This window comes from Leucopleurus acutus (genome assembly GCF_964270905.1).
Source record: "Leucopleurus acutus genome assembly, chromosome: 3".
In the NCBI taxonomy this organism is placed as follows: domain Eukaryota; kingdom Metazoa; phylum Chordata; class Mammalia; order Artiodactyla; family Delphinidae; genus Leucopleurus; species Leucopleurus acutus.
Genome location: NC_139145.1, coordinates 19,489,630 through 19,507,257, shown reverse-complemented (window position 1 = coordinate 19,507,257; position 17,628 = coordinate 19,489,630). Strand labels below are relative to the sequence as shown.

The window sequence follows — 17,628 nt, the reverse complement described above, 5'->3', positions numbered from 1 at the left end:
CTTCCAGAGCTTGGAATTCAGCTCTGCATGCCCCACAACCCCACAGCCAGGGCCCTTGGAATAAGGTTGGGGGTGAAGGGTGGGGTGCTGAAGCAGACTGGGGCACTCCCACCCCAACAGCCGGGAACTCCTGTGGCAATTCAGGGGCAGCTAAAGCAAGTCAAGGGCTTCCCAGACTTGGGGACAGGATGGGGGCCCTCCTTAACTAAACAAGTCCTGGTCTGAGCCTCATTCATGGCAGAAAGGCCCATCAGTGCTTGTTTATTGCTGGGGGCTAAGGGTGGATGGGGAAAGAAGTTCATTTGTGAGGATGAACCCCTGTGCCCCAGGGGCACTCTCGTGACACCTGTATCTGTCATTAGAACACTTGCTCCCATTGCCATGTTCCATCTATTTGAGGGATTATTTCATTGACATCTGATTCTCCACTAGACTTTGAGATTCCTGGGGGAAGGAGCTGCATCTGTACTTAGCCAGCTGTACCCCAGCATCAAGCTCAGTGCCTTAGATAGAGTAGATGCTCAATAAATACTTGCTGAATGAATGAGTGAATGAATCCCCAAATCTGTGCTGAGACCTGAGTGTGCAGCTCTGGGTGTGTGTGTGTGGGGTTGGAGGGTGTGCTTCGCTGGAGGTATGTTTGTGATCACACACCATGGGTGTTTGCGCACGTGAGTGTATGGGTGTGGGTGTGGAGGGATGGGTGTGTGAGTGTGTGTGAGTTTCCAGGACACAGCAGTTCTCACTCAGTGTTGCTGTGCCCCTGATGTGCAGGGCCCACAGTGTGTACCCAGGATGATGTCCTACGGAGAGAGGCTGGAGAGCCGGGCTGTCTCCCCACTCCCAGTCTGTGGGGGGCACATGACATGTGGGGCGGCGTTTGCCTATGTGCCCAGCCCACAGGGTGAGTGCTGCTCCCACCCCTGGACCCTGCTTGCCCTCAGTTGCCCACGTCCTGCCCCGGTGGGGAGGCCTCCACCCCTCTGCCCACCCCTCCCAACCTCCCCAGGACCTGGGGCCTCAGGGAACTGCTGACCAGCCTCGCTCCCCAGTCCTGCACAGGATTCCAGGGACCTCAGCCTATGCCTTCCCCAGCCTGGGCCCCATGACCCTCGCCGAGCAAGGCTGCCCCTACCGGGAGGTTCTGGAGCACCATGACCCGCTGCCTGCCAAGCTGGCCCAGGAGGATGAGCAGAAGCCAGGTGGGCCTGGGTCGGGGTGGCAGGGGTGTCGGCAGTCACTGGCAGAGCCCTCCAGCCACTGTGCTCATGACTGGCCCCTCTCCAGAGCCTGGGTTGGCCCAGAAGCTGTGCCGGGCTGGCTTGACGCTCCTCAAGGTACCACTGATGCTCGTCTTCCTCTACCTCTTCGTCTGCTCCCTGGACGTGCTCAGCTCAGCCTTCCAGCTGGCCGGAGGTAGGGGAACAGAACCAGAGGAATTATAGAAACAGAACCTGCAGGAGATATATAGAGATCTATGATTTATTGCAAGGAATTGGCTTACGTGATTGTGAAGCACGCTGGGCCTCTTGGGCAGAAGCCAATACTGCAGTGCACAGGTGGAATTTCTCCTTCCCCAGGGAAGCCTCAGGGGAGAGGTAGGGCGGAGGAGAGGGGACCAGGGAAGGGTTTTGAAGGGTCTCAGACAACGCTGGCTCATGCTCCCCAGGGAAGGTGGCTGGCGACATCTTCAAGGACAATGCCATCCTGTCCAACCCAGTGGCGGCGCTGGTGGTGGGGATCCTCGTGACCGTGCTGGTGCAGAGCTCCAGCACCTCCACATCCATCGTGGTCAGCATGGTCTCCTCCGGCTGTGAGTAAGCCCACCAGGGCCAGGGAAGGAGTTGGGGGCTCGGATGCTGGACGCGCGGCTGGGGTGGGAAGAGCAGGAGTGGGGGCAGGGGCCGCGGGCAATGGGCAGCTCTGGTGTCTCCCACTCTGTTCTCCAAAGCATGGCCTGGAGTCTCAGCCAGGAGGGGCACCCCAGGAGCTGGGAAGGGTGGCAACTAGGGAGTACAGCCTCAGGAAGGCTCACCTTCATGTCACCACACAGTCACTCATTCCATCAATCAAGGGAACAGAACCAGAGGAATTAGAGAAACAGAACCTGTGTGAGATATATAGAGATCTATAATTTATTGCAAAGAATTGGCTTATGTGATTGTGAGGCAGGCTGGGCCTCTTGGGCAGAAGCCAATACTGCAGTGCATAGGTGGAATTTCTTCTTCCCCAGGGAAGCTTCAGTTTTGCTCTTAGGGCCTTTAATCTCATGAGATGAGGCCCACCCAGATTATTGAGGTTAATCTTTTCTCAAGGTCAATTGATGGTTGAGGCAAATCCATCCACAAAACACCTTCACAGCAACATCTAGGTTAGTGTTGGACTGAATAACTGGGTACTAACCAAGCTGACACATGAAAGTGACATCACACTTGTGTACACATGTGCACACACAAGCACAGAGACACATTTGAATTTAGGACCCGTGCCCTCGTGGACATGCACCCACACATATACACAGGTGCAGTACACATATGTGAACATCAGTTCACATGTACGCACACATGTAAACACACAGCATGTGCCCCCATGTACCTGTGATGCTGAGGCCGAGCAGAGTCAGCAGCATGGCAGGAATGCCTGCTGGGGGCTGGGATGAGGGCAGTGGGTCTGACAGGAGAGGTTGTGGGGCAGGAGCTGGGTGGCCCTTATCCAGTTAGTTAAGAGGCGCCCTCTTCTACCAGTGCTGGAGGTAAGCTCTGCCATCCCCATCATCATGGGCTCCAACATCGGCACCTCCGTCACCAACACCATCGTGGCCCTGATGCAGGCGGGGGACAGGACTGACTTCCGGCGGTGAGGGGGTGGAGCAGTGAGGGGCCTGTCCTTGTCGGGGGAGGGTGGTCCCAGACACCAGGAGCCCCCAGTCTGAGTGCATCCTGGCTCCAGCCTGCCCTGCAACGTGGCCTCCCTGCCCAGGGCCTTCGCGGGGGCCACAGTGCACGACTGCTTTAACTGGCTGTCAGTTCTGGTCCTGCTACCCCTGGAGGCTGCCACCGGGTACCTGCACCACATCACTCGACTTGTGGTGGCCTCCTTCAACATCCGCGGCGGCCACGATGCCCCTGACCTGCTCAAGATCATCACAGAGCCCTTCACTAAGCTCATCATTCAGGTGGAGGCAGGGCTGTCATGGGGTGGGGGCTGGGGGACTGTAGGACCCCACCCTCACTCCCCCCTCCCACACCTTACCCACAGCTGGACAAGTCCGTGATTACCAGCATTGCCACGGGGGATGAGTCCCTGAGAAATCACAGTCTCATCCGGATCTGGTGCCACCCAAACCCCATGGAGGTGAGTCCCAGGTCTGGCTGCAGTGAGAAGACTCCTTCTCCAGACAGCTGACTGCCAGTGTCGTCTGTTCAAAAGCTCTATGTAGACCTAGGGGATCATTTACCCTGGGAGGACAAACATGGGGCACTTTTGCGGTGATACTGTGCCTAGGGCAGATGTTGCTACACCCTGCCAGCCTCACACCAGCTTCAGGCAGCCATTGCCAATCAATTAGAGTTAGCATGTCATCGATCCAGCCCAGAGATTTGTTCTCAAAGTGTGGACCAGTGGCACACATACCACCTGGGAACCCATTAGAGATGCAAACTATCCGGCCCTTTCCTAGACCCACTAAATCAGAAAAAAACAGGTGGAGCCCAGCAGCCTACATTTCAACAAGCCCTCTAGGCCTGTTCCACGCTCAAGTTGAAGAACCACTGATATGGTTCAACCCTGTCGTTTCATAGGTAGAGAAATTGGCTCCAAGGGGCTAAGAAACTCTCCAGAGCTTGTCCTACCGCTTCAGGGCCCCAAGCGCAGGTCTTGCAATCTAGGGCTCTCTCTTCTCCCGGGTGCCAGGGGGGTTAATGACTCACTTCTGCCGTGTTTGGGGGCCCAGGTAATGTGTGGAGGTGGGCGGGGAGAGAGTGCTATAAGGATGCCTGGGAAAAATAGGACCAACAGGAAATTGGTCCAGGAGCAGGACAAGTGGGCCATAGAGACCTCACTGGAGACACAACAGCCACTTGTACTGATATTGGGCTCCTTCCCCTGGAGACTCCCACAGGCCGGTGTCCCTTTGTCCTGCTGCACTCTTCCTGCTGCTTTCTGGCTTCTAATGCCTGGAATGAGGCTCCGTTTGGATCAGTTGGACACTCGTGGACCAGCCATTACACCAGGCTAACATGGAAGCTAACTATTAGCACACTTTCTCACTCAGCCATAAAAAGGAAAATGCTTCATCAAAACCATAATCCACAGTATTTGCTCCCCCTTGATTATGACATACAAGAAGTAACACCATTTAGAATGAAAGACAAGGAAACCGGAAGCCCAGCACACCCTCTTCACTTGCTACTTGATGTTCCCAGACTTTATCCCAGTGTGAACAGAGAACATTCTTTCAACTGGCCCTGCAAGGTTCCTTTGCATCTGAGTGGCACACAGCTCCAGCTCAGTCCTTCTGAGTGTTCAAGGCAGTTTGACATCAAAAAGCCCATGCAGACAGCTTTCACGCTGGCTTTGTGACCCCTCTAACACATCTCTCCTTCTCATGAGCACTCTGGGCCCTCTCCAAGCTCTCTGAATGGCCAAAATCCCCTCTGCTTCACAGCAAAACCTGAAAGAGACCAAAGTCACACACTTTGAACTTCACAGAAAGCAAGCTGTGGAAGGGAGCTCCTCAGCCGTGGCGATCCTCGAGTCCTCTGAAATCCCTGCTGCCTGCCTGCAGCTGCATTCACCTGGTCTCCCCTTGAAGGATGCACCGGCAAATGTAGCTCTCACCCAATGGAATCCTCAGTGATGCTGGTCCTGAGGCCAAGGGACTGGAAGCAACCCACCCAAGTTCACTGGGCTGGGGCTGTCCTCACTGTTTCCTCCGCTGAGCCTGCTACCACTCGCCTGAGCACTGTTTTCTCGTCCCAGCTCTCCCGGGAAACCTTCCCTTGAGAGCAGGGTCCAGACTGGATTTCCTTGGCTTGGAGAGTAGCTGGGGGTGGGATGTGAGCTCCCTGTTCTGGCCCTCTCTCTGGGACAGTCCCCTTTGGAAAGTGGCTCACTCAGCCACGTGCACTGGCAGCTCCTGCACTGAAGACTCACGTTTTTCCTCTGGCCACCGAGTCTCCTGTGGCCCCTTCCAACCTGTTCTCATTGCTTCCAGCTTTCACCAAGCTAGGCCCAACCTCGCCTAAGCCAGCCTCCAGGGCACCTATGTGACTGACAGTCTGGGGTTTTCCAGATGGTGAAAGAAAAACCAGAGGCAGTGTTTGTTAGCATCCTAACAATTCTTGATGTTCCAGGGTCCTGACACTGTCCTGGGAATTACCTTCTTGTGTGGTCACAGTGTGGATTGTCAACCCTATGTACCTGGTTTAAACCAGCTTCTTTTGAGGACTTGCATCCTGGGAGACAGGGATTGTCACAACCCCATTTTAAACAGGTTCAGACAGGCTTGTCCAAGTCTATGTGATTGAGGTAGGACAAAAATCCTGGTGGAATCTGGAGCCCACACTCTTGACTCTCCATTTCGCTGTCCCTTCCAGATGTATATCCCACCATAGGGGTCCATTTCCCACTCTGCCTATCAGGCGTGAATGCCACCAGGTGACCACAGCCACTTGAGAACCTCCAGGGGTGGTAGGTGTGGCCGTAAAAAAAATCAATTCTCCTCTTTGCCACCAGATGGCGCTGCTAGCAGAGCACTCACGCTCTGCTTCCAGAAAAGCAAAGACCCTAAAACACCTCTTCTCCTGGAGGGGAGACTACTGCGCACACCCACATCCTACACGGTTTTCCCCAGGGGAAGGATTCTTGGAGCCCACATCCCTCTGTGAGCTTAATCATATGCTTCAGTTCCCAGAGGTGTCTCCTGAATTTGGGTTGTCTCTGCAAGCACATAAATCCCAAACTCTTTCTTCCCAGATTCCTCACAACTAGCCCCTGGGGAGAAGTGGGCAGCATTATGGACCTCATGCTTCAGACAAAGAAACTGAGGCTTAGAGAGGTTATGTGTTTTGTCCAGTGTCACACAGCAGGGAGTGCTCAGCTGGGGTTGAGCCCAGGGCTAAGGCACCCCCTCCACATGCCCCTCCCTCTCCTCCACCCCCACCTACCCCAGGCCCAGGAGGGATGGGCATATCCTGGGGCTATGCCCCAGACCCTGGGCCTGGCAGCTCTTTATCTAGGCTGGAGCTCCCACCTTCCCCTCTGCTGGCCAGGGAAACCCCAGGGCCTGCTCCTTCCCCTCCCGTCTCTGCCCACCCAGCCTGGCAATGCAGTTGACCCCCTCTCTGCCACTCTTGCTGCCTCCACACTCCTCTCTTGCACTTTAGGGTCTCTGGACTGGCCCTTTGAGCTCAGCCAGGGCCACATAACCCCAGGCAGGAAGGTCAAGCTTCCAAACCTCAGAAGTCCTAGCCCCCAGCCTTGCCCTGCCCCGACATTGTCAGCACTGAGTGGGACCCCAGTGGAGCTCCTCTCCTCCTCTTCCAGCCTCCCCAGGTCCCAGAGAACCCTCCCCCAAGAGACCCCTAGACCCAGTGCAGTGCAGGATGGTCCACCAAGTTCCTTCCCAGCAGGGCCAGGATCTTCAGGCATGTCTGCAGGAGCCATTGATCCTGACCTAGGAAGTCAACCCGTACTCATACACCATGTGATACTAGATAGGCCCAGGGAAGGAGGGGGTCTAATCCTTATTTGGAGGCACAATTTATCGAAGGCTTGTCATGATCTAAGCCCTGTTGTGAGTGCTTCACACATATTTCCTCCTGTAACCTTTGCAACAGCTCTTTTCTTTTCCTGCTTTAGAGAAAACAGGCTCAGTGAGGCGGCATGACTTGCACAAGGTAGCTGAGATAAAAGCAGGATTTGAACTCAGATCTGCCAGACAGCAAACACCCGGCTGTCTCCCAGTTACCACCACTTTCCCAGCCGGCTTTTCCAATCAAGCCCACCAGAGACTATTTTCTCCTGGTTTCTCGGCCTGCAATTCTGGCCCAGGCTTGAGGATGCCCCAGGGCCCTGGTATGGCCAACTGGGTACACAGAGGAGCATGCTGCCCCCCTCAAGGGAGTACATGCCATTAAAATAAACCCCGATTTAAAGTCAGGTGCCATAAATGGTTCTTATCTCTAACACACATTTTTTTTTAAATGACACAGATTAGAATAAAACATAAAGGAGCTGTAAATCGAAGTGCCAGCACCACGCCTGAGCCCTTACCCTCAGCACCCAGGAAGGTCAGAGGGGTGTGAGATGGAGACCCCACAGGGGGAATGGGACCAGGGTCCATATCAGCTCCCAGAGGAGGCAGATGGTGGTGACGGGGAGAAGCTGTGACTCTTTCATTTTGCCTGGGGCCCAAGGAGTAAGGGCCCCTTTCTGCCGCTCAAGTCCTCCTTTGTGACATGGCTTCTTCCTAGCCAAGCCTGGCCCACTCTCTACTTTCACTGATGGGACCCTGGGGGAAAGGTAAGGAGCCCAGGTTGCATTTTTAAAAAGAACTCCTTAGGGAATTCCCTGGCAGTCCAGTGGTTAGGACCCCGCGCTTTCACTGCTAGGGGCCTGGGTTTGATCCCTGGTCGGGGAACTGAGATCCCACAGGCTGTGTCAAGGAAAAGAAAAAAACTCCTTAACCCAAGAAGGCTACGAATGAGTGGTTCCAGACTGGCCAGACTGGCCTTCACAGAATTGTAAAGTATGTCTTAAAGTGGTTGCCAACATTTACAGATTGGGAGATTTTATCTAAACCTTCAGAGTTGTGGTTTCTCTTGTAGAATCAGGCCCTTTGGCTAAGCTGGGCTAAATCCCTGGACAGTGACAGTGGCCTGGAGCTGAGTAGCTGCTGCCCCTTTAGGCCCAGGACACTCCCCACCACCCCCACGCAAGGCTGAGCCCCTCACTTAGGCTACCTGCTTGTCCTGGGCCTTCTGATTTAAGGGCCCTCTCCAGGAACCCCCTCCTCTTCACCGATAGTAGGTGGGGGAGGGAAGAGATGTTGGTCCTGGGCCCTCTGCTCCACCCCCTCCAGATAAGGAATTGAGCAAGAGGAAAACAGAACGTGGGCTACGTGCCTGAGGGGAGAGGACAGGGCAAGGATGCTGGTGAAGAGGAGGCCCTGAGACAGGGATTGATAATAAAAGATGGGGAAGGGAGAGTTTTCAGAAGAAGTGGGCCATGGTCAGCAGCCTCCAATGCCAAGGAGAGGTAGAAGAAAACATGGACAAGACACCATCAGATCAGGAGGCCCCTGCGGGCCCCCGTGAGAGCCAGATCAGTGGGTTGATGGGGCTGAATATTCTGAGGGCCGACTACAGCCAGATTCTCCTGTGGCAGATATTTTCAACTCCATTTCATCATTGGAAGAAACAGACTCAGAGAGGGCAAGCAAAGCATTCAGGGGCATGTAGTCAAGAGGACCATCTGGGGCTTCCCTGGTGGCGCAGTGGTCGAGAGTCCGCCTGCCAATGCAGGGGACACAGGTTTGTGCCCCGGTCCGGGAAGATCCCACATGCCACGGAGCGGCTGGGCCCGTGAACCATGGCCGCTGAGCCTGTGTGTCTGGAGCCTGTGCTCTGCAATGGGAGAGGCCACAACAGTGAGCAGCCCGCGTACCGCAAAAAAAAAAAAAAAAGAGGACCATCTGTATCCCCTCCATCCCCCATCTCTCCCTAACCCCTACCTTAGCCCCCATCCCAGGCTGCATTTTCCTGAATTCTCTAAGTCACTCTCCTCTTAATCTAGGTTCCCTCCCGCAGGCCCAGGGCAGAGGCCAGCACCAGCCGGATGCTCGGAAATGCCACCATGGAGAAATGTGAGTACCTGCAGCGTGGGAGATGTCTGGCATGGCAGGGCAGAGTCTGGCAGAGGCAGAGCCATCTCCCACCTGGCCACTGCTGCTTCCAGCCCCAGAAGGACAGTTGTCAGCTAGCCCAGCTCTTGGGCTTGGGTCTGGCCCTGCTCTAGAGGTTGAAGAGACATGAGGCAAGGCCTTTGGCTCTGAGCCCAAGAGGGTGGCAAAGGTTGGGGGCTAGGAGCTGGATTGAGGGGGTCAGCTCTCAGAAGCTTGATACCACTACCACCACCCTCCCGCAGGCAGCCACATTTTCGTGGACACAGGCCTGCCTGACCTGGCTGTGGGGCTCATTCTGCTGGCTGGCTCCCTGGTGCTCCTGTGCACCTGCCTCATCCTCCTCGTCAAGATGCTCAACTCTCTGCTCAAGGGCCAGGTGGCCAAGGTCATTCAGATGATTATCAACACTGGTGAGCCTCGAGCAGTGGGTGGGCAGGCCCCAGGATGGGCCCTTCTGGATCTTGCTGAGTCCTGCCACTGCCTTGGTGTGTGATCTGGGTAAAGCCCTACCATCTCTGAGCCTCAGTTTCCCCATGTGAACAAAGAAGAGATTGGACGAGGTGATTTTTGAGGCCCCTGAGGTGCTGACAGCTGGGGATCTGTGGCTGCTTCCGGCTGTGGTTCCATTCTAGCAGGTGGCTCCAAAGAGATTCTCAGAGGCCATTGTTTGATTCAGTTAATAGTCATTAAGCCCCTACTGTATGCCAAGCATGGCCTGGTGCCAGGGATACAGAGGTGAGCCACACAGAGATGGCTCCTGCCCTCAGGGGGCTCACAGCCCAGAGGGAGAGACAAGCAATAAAAAAGTGATCGAGGGGGGATAAATTCAGACAGAGCAGTAACTGCCAAGGAGAAAGCAAAACACAGCAAATAGAATATGGAATAGGCTGCTTTTGATGGGTGGTCAGTGGCTTCTGTGCAGAGGTGACATTTGAGCAGGGACCTAAATGTGGAGCAGTCAGATGTGGCTGAAGAGATTTTCGGGTGGAGGGAACCTACCCGAAAGTGCAAAGCCTCCAAGGCAGGACTCAGCTGGGCAGGACTGTGGCACAAAAAGGTGGCCAGCAGTGTGGTGGGAGCTCAGTGAGGTGGAGAGAGGTAGGGAGAGGTCAGCGAGGTAACAGGGACAGAGCAGGTCCCAGGCTGCACTCAGAGCCTAGACTTTATCCAGGCTAATAGGGGCACTTGGGGGTTTGGGCAGGGCAGTGATACCATCTGACTTTCATTTAAGCCTCATTTTGAGCTTTTGGGACACTGCCTGGCACTGGCAAAGGCAGCATGACAAACGCCGGAATAAGGGGCATCCATGGATCTGTGGGAGCTCAGAGGAGGGAGAAGCAAAGTCTGCCCAGGGGCTGGGGTCAGGGAGAGCTTTCCAGTGGCAGTGATATCCACGCTGAGTCCCGAGGATGAATATTTAGGAGTGAGGAGGATGTCCCAGGCAGAGGGAACAAGGGAGCAAAAGCATGATAGAAGCAGGCTGAGAAGGGCCTTTAATCCAAGATCAAAGAGGACCAGGAAAAGCCACCGCAGTCGAGCAGGGGACTGACAAGGTACCACTTGGAAGCTGACATGGATTCCTCCTCCCAAAGGAAAGTCCCCGCCCCCTCCCAATGCCCTCCCACTGACCCTACTGGGACCGTTTGCTCGCAGACTTTCCCACCCCCTTCACCTGGGCCACAGGCTACTTTGCCATGGTGGTGGGCGCTGGCATGACCTTCGTTGTCCAAAGCAGTTCTGTATTCACCTCGGCCATCACCCCACTCATCGGTAAGTCCCTACGCCGAGGCAGGGTCAGGTGGGGCAGGGCTGACAGGAAAAGGGCTGAAGGAAGGAGCTGGGGAGACCATGTCCTCTCCTCTACCCCCAGGCCTGGGTGTGATCAGCCTTGAGCGCGCCTACCCACTCACACTGGGCGCCAACATCGGCACCACCACCACGGCCATCCTGGCTGCACTGGCCAGCCCCCGGGAGAAGCTGTCCAGTGCTTTCCAGGTGCGCTTGGGAGAGTAACCCTGGCCAGAGGCAGGACAGGGCTAGGACTGGTGCCTGGAGCCTGACCCAACGTAGGACAACACGTACAAATTAGTTTTTGACTGCCTACTACGGGCCACCTGCTATGCCAGACTCTATGGGAACCATACGGGCAAAGTATACCTGGTGCTGCCCTCAAGACCTTAGTGTCTAACAGGGGAGAGACATTACTGAGAGCCACACCAATCAAACAAGAGTGAGAGGGATTTGTACTCTGAGGAAGGGGTGCTGGCTCAGTTTGGGGGATCAAGGACTGGGGGGGCAGACAGCAAAGGGGTTGCTGTTCTAGGAGCAAAGGAGTAACTGATAAGCCAGGATGTTGCCCACTCAGAAGGCCAGAGCTCCTGAGCCAGAAACTGATGTGAATCTTTTAGCTACTGGATCTGGGCAGGATCTGCTGGGGAATTCCTGAGAGGGAGATCAGTGGGGGAAATGTGGAGAGTTCAGGGCAGTAGTTATTTACCTACTGGTCCAGAGGTGTTTCAGTATTTTACTGGGGGAATGTCAGCCCTAAGTGCTGACTTTCCTGCTGCCCAGACCCTGTAGGGCCACTGTTATCTATCCTGACTCAGGAGCTGGCACCCCTGCCCACCTCCACCCCTCTGCCCTCTCCCCTGCAGATTGCCCTCTGCCACTTCTTCTTCAACATCTCAGGCATCCTGCTGTGGTACCCAATGCCCTGCACGCGCCTGCCCATCCGCATGGCCAAGGCGTTGGGCAAACGCACTGCCAAGTACCGCTGGTTCGCCGTCCTCTACCTCCTCCTGTGCTTCCTGCTGCTGCCGTCGCTGGTGTTTGGCATCTCCATGGCAGGCTGGCAGGCCATGGTAGGTGTGGGCACACCGTTTGGGGCCCTGCTGGCCTTCGTGGTACTTGTCAGCATGCTGCAGAGTCGCAGCCCCGGGCGCCTGCCCAAGTGGCTGCAGACATGGGACTTCCTGCCCCACTGGATGCACTCCCTGCAGCCCCTGGACCACCTCATCACCCGCGCTACCTTGTGCTGTGCCAGGCCCGAGCCCCGCTCACCCCCGCTGCCTGCCAGGGTCTTCCTGGAGGAGCTGCCCCCTGCCACACCCTCCCCCCGCCTCGCGATGCCCAATCACCACAACGCCACCCGTCTCTAGGCTCCAGCCCAGACTGCTGCCTGGAGTCAGGAAATGCCTGTGCCTGGTGCCCGGGGTAGAAGGGCAGAGGGGTGTGTCTGTGTACTCTGGGCATGCACCTGTCCTTGCACAGGTCCTCAGAGGTCTGGGCTTTTGTAACTGAGAGACAGTGTTATGTGCACATGTGGGCATGTTGGGGTGAGCCTGTGTGACAGCCTGCATATGCGTACTGATGCACCTGGGGGTGGAGTGAGGGGGTGCGTGCCAACTGCATGTTACTTGGGTATGGTTTGAGTCCTTTGCACATGTGTTTGGAGACCTGCACTGTGTCCTTGTGCACACACAACTCTGACTGGGCTGGGTGGGAGTAAGGGTGAGTCTGAGTTCATGACCTACAGCTGTTTGCTCGCGCACAGATGTGGGAGCCTGAGTCGCTGGCTGAATTCTCGCCCCCTCCCTGCCACCTTCCTTCCTCCATGATACCATTCTCCTCATCCTCACCCAGGTTTTCTGTATCATTGTTACAACCCTCTTCCCCAACACTGTTTGATTTAAAAAAAAAAAAAGAAATGAAATTCTCATTGTGCACTTGGAAGTCTGCTTGCTCTCCATCTAGGGGGGAGGAGAGACCATGGTTTGGGGTTCAGCAGTACTATCTCCCCTCCCAAAGAGAGCCTGTTGTGCCCTATCTGCCTCTTGCTCACCCACCTCATTGCCTCCCTCCCTCCCTCTCTCTGGGATAAAAATCAGTTCTCCAGAAAACAAGTGATAAATGGGGGCCTGTCAGGGCCACTCGGGGAAGGAGAGGCAGGGTGGAGATGGGCAAGAGAGGTCATGCCCTGGACCCCAGTGCACAGGGCGCAGAAACTAGCCACTCTCCCTCCCACCTTTATCCTCTACTTTTGGGCAATAAACCAGCCTTCATTTAAACCCACCCAAGTTTTTCAATTCCTCCTCCTCCATAGGGCCCCCTGAGCTGAGGCCTGCAGAGGGAGGGTCAAGGGGTCGGGGGGGGGGTGCTAAAGTTCCTCCCTCTAGTCCAGGGACATATCCAGGGCCTTTGGACCCCAAGGAGGCAGGAACGCTGTGGGGCCCCAGACCTAGTTGTGATGGTCTGCAACATGTGCCTCCCCACCCCCACCTCTGTCCCCTATGAAGTATGTGCAGGGAGATGCAAGGGCCTGCAAGCCCTAGAGCTGCTCTCCAGGCTACCAGCCCCACCATCACCCACTCACAACCCTCACTAGTGCTTCCTCTTGCCATGTGGAGGGGGTGAGAAGTATCCTGGCCTCCAACTTCGTGAGTGTTGTGGGAGGGTGGGGACGGGACTTCCTTTGCAGTATGTCCCACACAGATCTGTGGAAAGTTTTGTGGGAGAGGATGCTCAGGCCTGAGTTAGAGGGTTTGAGAACTCCCTCCTCGGGTTGGCCGTCCTTAGGACCCTGAGAAGGGACCAAGGCCCTTGGACTCTGGCCTAGGGAGTTAGGCCACAGGCAGGGCACCCATGGGAGGGCCTGATGTAGGGCTCAGGAGGCTGGGAAGCCTCTGGACTCATAATACCAACCTCACCAGATACCCTTTCTGCAAGGATCTTCTAGTAAAGTACTTTCCGCATCTGCAACCCTCCCCGTCCCCCTCACGACCGGAGGGTGAGTCTGCCATGCCCAGGTCAGACTTTATTTTGGCGCTGTCTGGCTGTCCTGCTAGGTGCCCTGCGAGCACAGCCCATGGATCAGCTCGTGCATCGTCTTGTTGAGAACGCCCCCATGCACGCCCCGCCGGCCCATGAGCACGAGGAGTGCACGCGGCGTGTGGCCCACGCAGATGGCGCGCCCGTCCTTCCCCTTAGTGCGCGCGTCCAGCACTCCATCGCCCTCGGCCAGCAGGTGGTCTCGGATGACGCAGCAGCGGCGGCCCGCCACACTCAGGCCCGCCTGCAGGAAGGTGCGCCGGTCCGGCCCGGTGAGTACACCCACCTCCTGCGGTGAGATGGCCGCCAGCAGGCCACCGGGCCGCGATGCCCACACGCAGCGATTGTCCGAGTGGCCCACGATGGCCACGTCGTCGATGCGCTGGTCCCGCAGCACCGCACTGATGTAGCCTTTCCAGTCGCCCATTCCGGCTCAGAGTGCGTCCCTCGCCTCTCACTTTCGAGGGTTGTCCTGCTGCGCCGCGCACCTGGAACGCCCGGGGCACTATGACGTATTGGGGGGGCGGGGTTGTGACGTAGAGATGGCTGCAAGGTCACAGAACGGATACCTACGCTGGAGAATGGGGTGCGGGTGGGGCGGTGTTCATATCTTACACCTGATGAAGTTCTAACGTTAGTAGATAATGGCAGTTATTTCTAGATGGTAAGATACAGGTGATTTTCATTTCTTCGTACTTTTATCCTATATTTTTCAAATTTTCTACAATAAAAGTGTGATAAGCAGAAAAAAAAAATAAAGTTAGCCTGAAGGAGGGAATCGCACGAGTCAAAATAACTCTCAAAACAAACAAGCGAACACTTAAATGGCCCATCAAGCACAGCACACGAGTTTAAGAATAAAAAGAAAGGTGCCATGTCTAAACTGCCTGACCTCTCAGCCTGATAACCATTCAACTCCCAGAATGTGGTTCTCAAACATTAGGAGTATCAGAATCTCCTGGAAAGCTGATAAACAGATTGCTGGGCCTCAAGTCAGAGTTTCTCATTCTGCAGTATGGGATGCAGCCAGAGAATACGCATTTCTAACAAGTTCCCTGGCGATGCTGCTGCTGGTCCAGGAACCACACTTTGAGACCCACTGCCCTAGTGACAGTTGGGGCAGGGGTGAGGGTCTTCCATGCCATCAGTCTTAAGGGTCCACACCACTGATTTAATGTTAAGTACTTCTAACCATGGTTCTCAACCTCCGCTGCAGATAGAATCACCTGGGGAGGTTTTAAAACAAATGGCTAGGCCATTTTAGAAATGGCGGCTCCGCTGGGAGGCATGTTCTCCGGACAGCCACATGGACCCCCGCCACCCCCGCCGGGGTTATTGGGCTAGGCTTCGCTTCTTCAGGCCATACCCGGCATTCTGAGAACTTCTAACAGTACCTTGGTGGACAAGTCGGAGTCATTGTTCGAGGCCTGCTTTGCTTCTCTGGTGAGTCAGGATTATGTCAATGGTACAGATCAGGAAGAAATTCGAACTGGTGTTGATCAGTGTATCCAGAAATTTCTAGATATTGTGAGACAGACAGAATGTTTTTTCCTCCAAAAAAGATTGCAGTTATCTGTCCAGAAACCAGAGCAAGTTATCAAAGAGGATGTCTCGGACCTGAGGAACGAATTACAGCGGAAGGGTGCTCTGGTCCAGAAGCACTTAACAAAACTGAGACATTGGCAGCAGGTGCTGGAGGACATCAACAGGCAGCACAAAAAGCCAGCCAACATCCCTCAGGGTTCCCTGGCCTACCTCAAGCAGGCATCTGCAAATACCCTTTCACCGATGAAGCAAACCTGAGGAAAAGCCACCTGAACATGAGCTGGTGGCTGAGTCAGCCAACACAGTTTTGTCAAACATCACTTCTTGTAGACATGCCATTTTGGGAGAACTCTTTGCCAGAGAATATGATTTTAGTTTTGTGCTCTCATCTAAAATTTCCCCCCTATTTTTATAAGTGTTATTTCTGGAGTACTTTATAAAATGCTTATTGCTTTGGTAAACCAAGCATATTGTCTTTAGCAAAGTTTAAGACTGTTAGTGTGATGCCATTTACAGATTCCTTTTTATGTTTTTGGTTTTTGCTGCTTGTTATTATTTTTATTTTTGAATGAGTGTTAATCTCTCTGTTTCCAGTTTTACATTACTTTGTATGATCTGAGGGGAAAAGCTTGTATGATCTGATCTGCATATCAAAGGATGAGGATTTCGGTTGTAGGCCTTTTATGATAATTTACCCATCAGTGGCAGTATATAAAAATATGTAAATTTGCTGTTTTTCAAGACTTTGAACTACCTCAAGAAGAGGAGTCTAATGCAACAGTGTAACACTTCCAGAACCTCAGAATGAGGATATTTTGTAAATAGGTTGGAAGAGGATTATAATATCGTAGGTTAGCGTAGTAACTGTTATTGTACTGCAGTAACCTAGTGCTATAGGAATCCAGTAGTATCCTTAAGTTAATGTTGACTTTTATTTGGGGTAAGTTCATATTTTGTGTAGTGTTTATTTACTTTTGGGGGTGGTAGGAGCAGTGATATGCTAGTGATATTCATTTCCTCAATAATCAGTTTAAGTAACAGAGCGGACCCTGATCTCAATAGGGGCATAGGTGAAGTATGAGGGTTAAAGTTTGCTGTAATCATCTCTGAGTTTTGAGTTTTGTTTGTTTGTTCTGCTATTTGGAGCGGATTTTTCCATTAATGAATTTCTTGCTAATGGGTGGTGTTGATTCCAAGGGACTGGGGCCTCGAGGTGGGAGGCTGGCTGCAGGGTGCATGGGAGACTGGGTGTTTGGGAAGATATTTTACCCTCTGCCAGCCGCACAGGCCACCTCAGATTCTCTATTGAACCGCTGTTGAGAAATACAGACAGACCGGCATTGTGCCTGGTCTCCTTGGATGAGGCTTTCCTTTCTCTGTTGTTCACATTCCCTCATTAGATTACACCCCTTCTCTCTCACCAAGTGCTGCACTGTCTCTTGAACAGGCAGTAATTCTGTGACTCGGTGTCTTGGCTCGCTTTTTCTCCAGCCTTGAAGGCCCTGCCCCACCCACCTTGACAGCCACTCAAGTTCCCCTCTGGCCTGGACGCCACCTGGTCTCTGCAGCCTCCAAAGGCCCTCTCCGTTGTATCCACAGGACACAGGACTTCTTGTCTCTTCTGCCAGCCTTGCTTGATTCTCCCTCTGGAGTTAGTAATCTGTCTCCTTGTTCCTCATGAGAAGTAGGCATTATTCCCCTCTGAATATGCAGGGACCGTTTATTATCTTTTATATATAATAACTTAGTACTTATTTTTGTTTGTGTATGTGTGTGTATGGTACACAGCCGGAGGCAACGAATTCTCTCATTCGGAGTATATAGTTAAACAAAGCTTTTTTTTTTTTTTTTTTGCGGTATGTGGGCCTCTAGCTGTTGTGGCCTCTGCCGGTGCGGAGCACAGGCTCCAGACGTGCAGGCTCAGCAGCCATGGCTCACGGGCCCAGCTGCTCCGCGGCATGTGGGATCTTCCCGGACCAGGGCATGAACCCGTGTCCCCTGCATCGGCAGGTGGACTCTCAACCACTGCGCCACCAGGGAAGCCCTAAACAAAGCTTTTAAAACTTGTTTTTAATCACATTATCTGATTTCAAGGTTGTTAACCTGGTCATCTCATGCCAATTAGAAGCTCTGATTGGCAGCTTTAGATTTCTTGATTAAAAACCTAACTAAATTGATTACATTTTAGCATTCTTTCAGTAATGAAAGAGGTTCTTAGTGAAAAGTTCAGGAACTATTCTATTTGGTGCTTAGTAGAAATATTTTGAATTAATGTGTGTACCAGTTATTGTCATTTCTTTATTAACTTCAAAAGTTTTCTGCCAAATAAACATTTCACTTTTTTCTGTTTG

At 53.7% G+C, this 17,628-nt stretch overlaps 2 protein-coding genes and 1 pseudogene across 3 annotated transcripts; 2 read left to right on the top strand and 1 right to left on the bottom strand.

The window, feature by feature from the left end:
- Positions 1 to 728: 728 nt before the first annotated feature.
- On the top strand, positions 729 to 12,063 carry SLC34A1 (solute carrier family 34 member 1; the record flags this gene model as incomplete). Its single annotated transcript, XM_082837516.1, has 12 exons — positions 729 to 904; positions 1,053 to 1,202; positions 1,288 to 1,416; positions 1,670 to 1,813; positions 2,745 to 2,856; positions 2,980 to 3,175; positions 3,259 to 3,354; positions 8,797 to 8,870; positions 9,152 to 9,315; positions 10,559 to 10,675; positions 10,776 to 10,900; positions 11,560 to 12,063. Exons 1-12 carry the CDS (start codon positions 796 to 798, stop codon positions 12,061 to 12,063), a joined length of 1,920 nt encoding a protein of 639 aa, XP_082693642.1. The 5' UTR covers positions 729 to 795.
- A 1,682-nt stretch (positions 12,064 to 13,745) lies between these two features.
- On the bottom strand, positions 13,746 to 14,159 carry PFN3 (profilin 3; the record flags this gene model as incomplete). Its single annotated transcript, XM_082835886.1, has 1 exon — positions 13,746 to 14,159. The coding sequence occupies one exon, from the start codon at positions 14,157 to 14,159 to the stop codon at positions 13,746 to 13,748; it is 414 nt and encodes a 137-aa protein (XP_082692012.1).
- An 839-nt stretch (positions 14,160 to 14,998) lies between these two features.
- On the top strand, positions 14,999 to 15,535 carry LOC309959488 (mediator of RNA polymerase II transcription subunit 28-like; annotated as a pseudogene). The gene has a single exon. The product of its transcript is annotated as a mediator of RNA polymerase II transcription subunit 28-like (transcript).
- Positions 15,536 to 17,628: the final 2,093 nt, after the last annotated feature.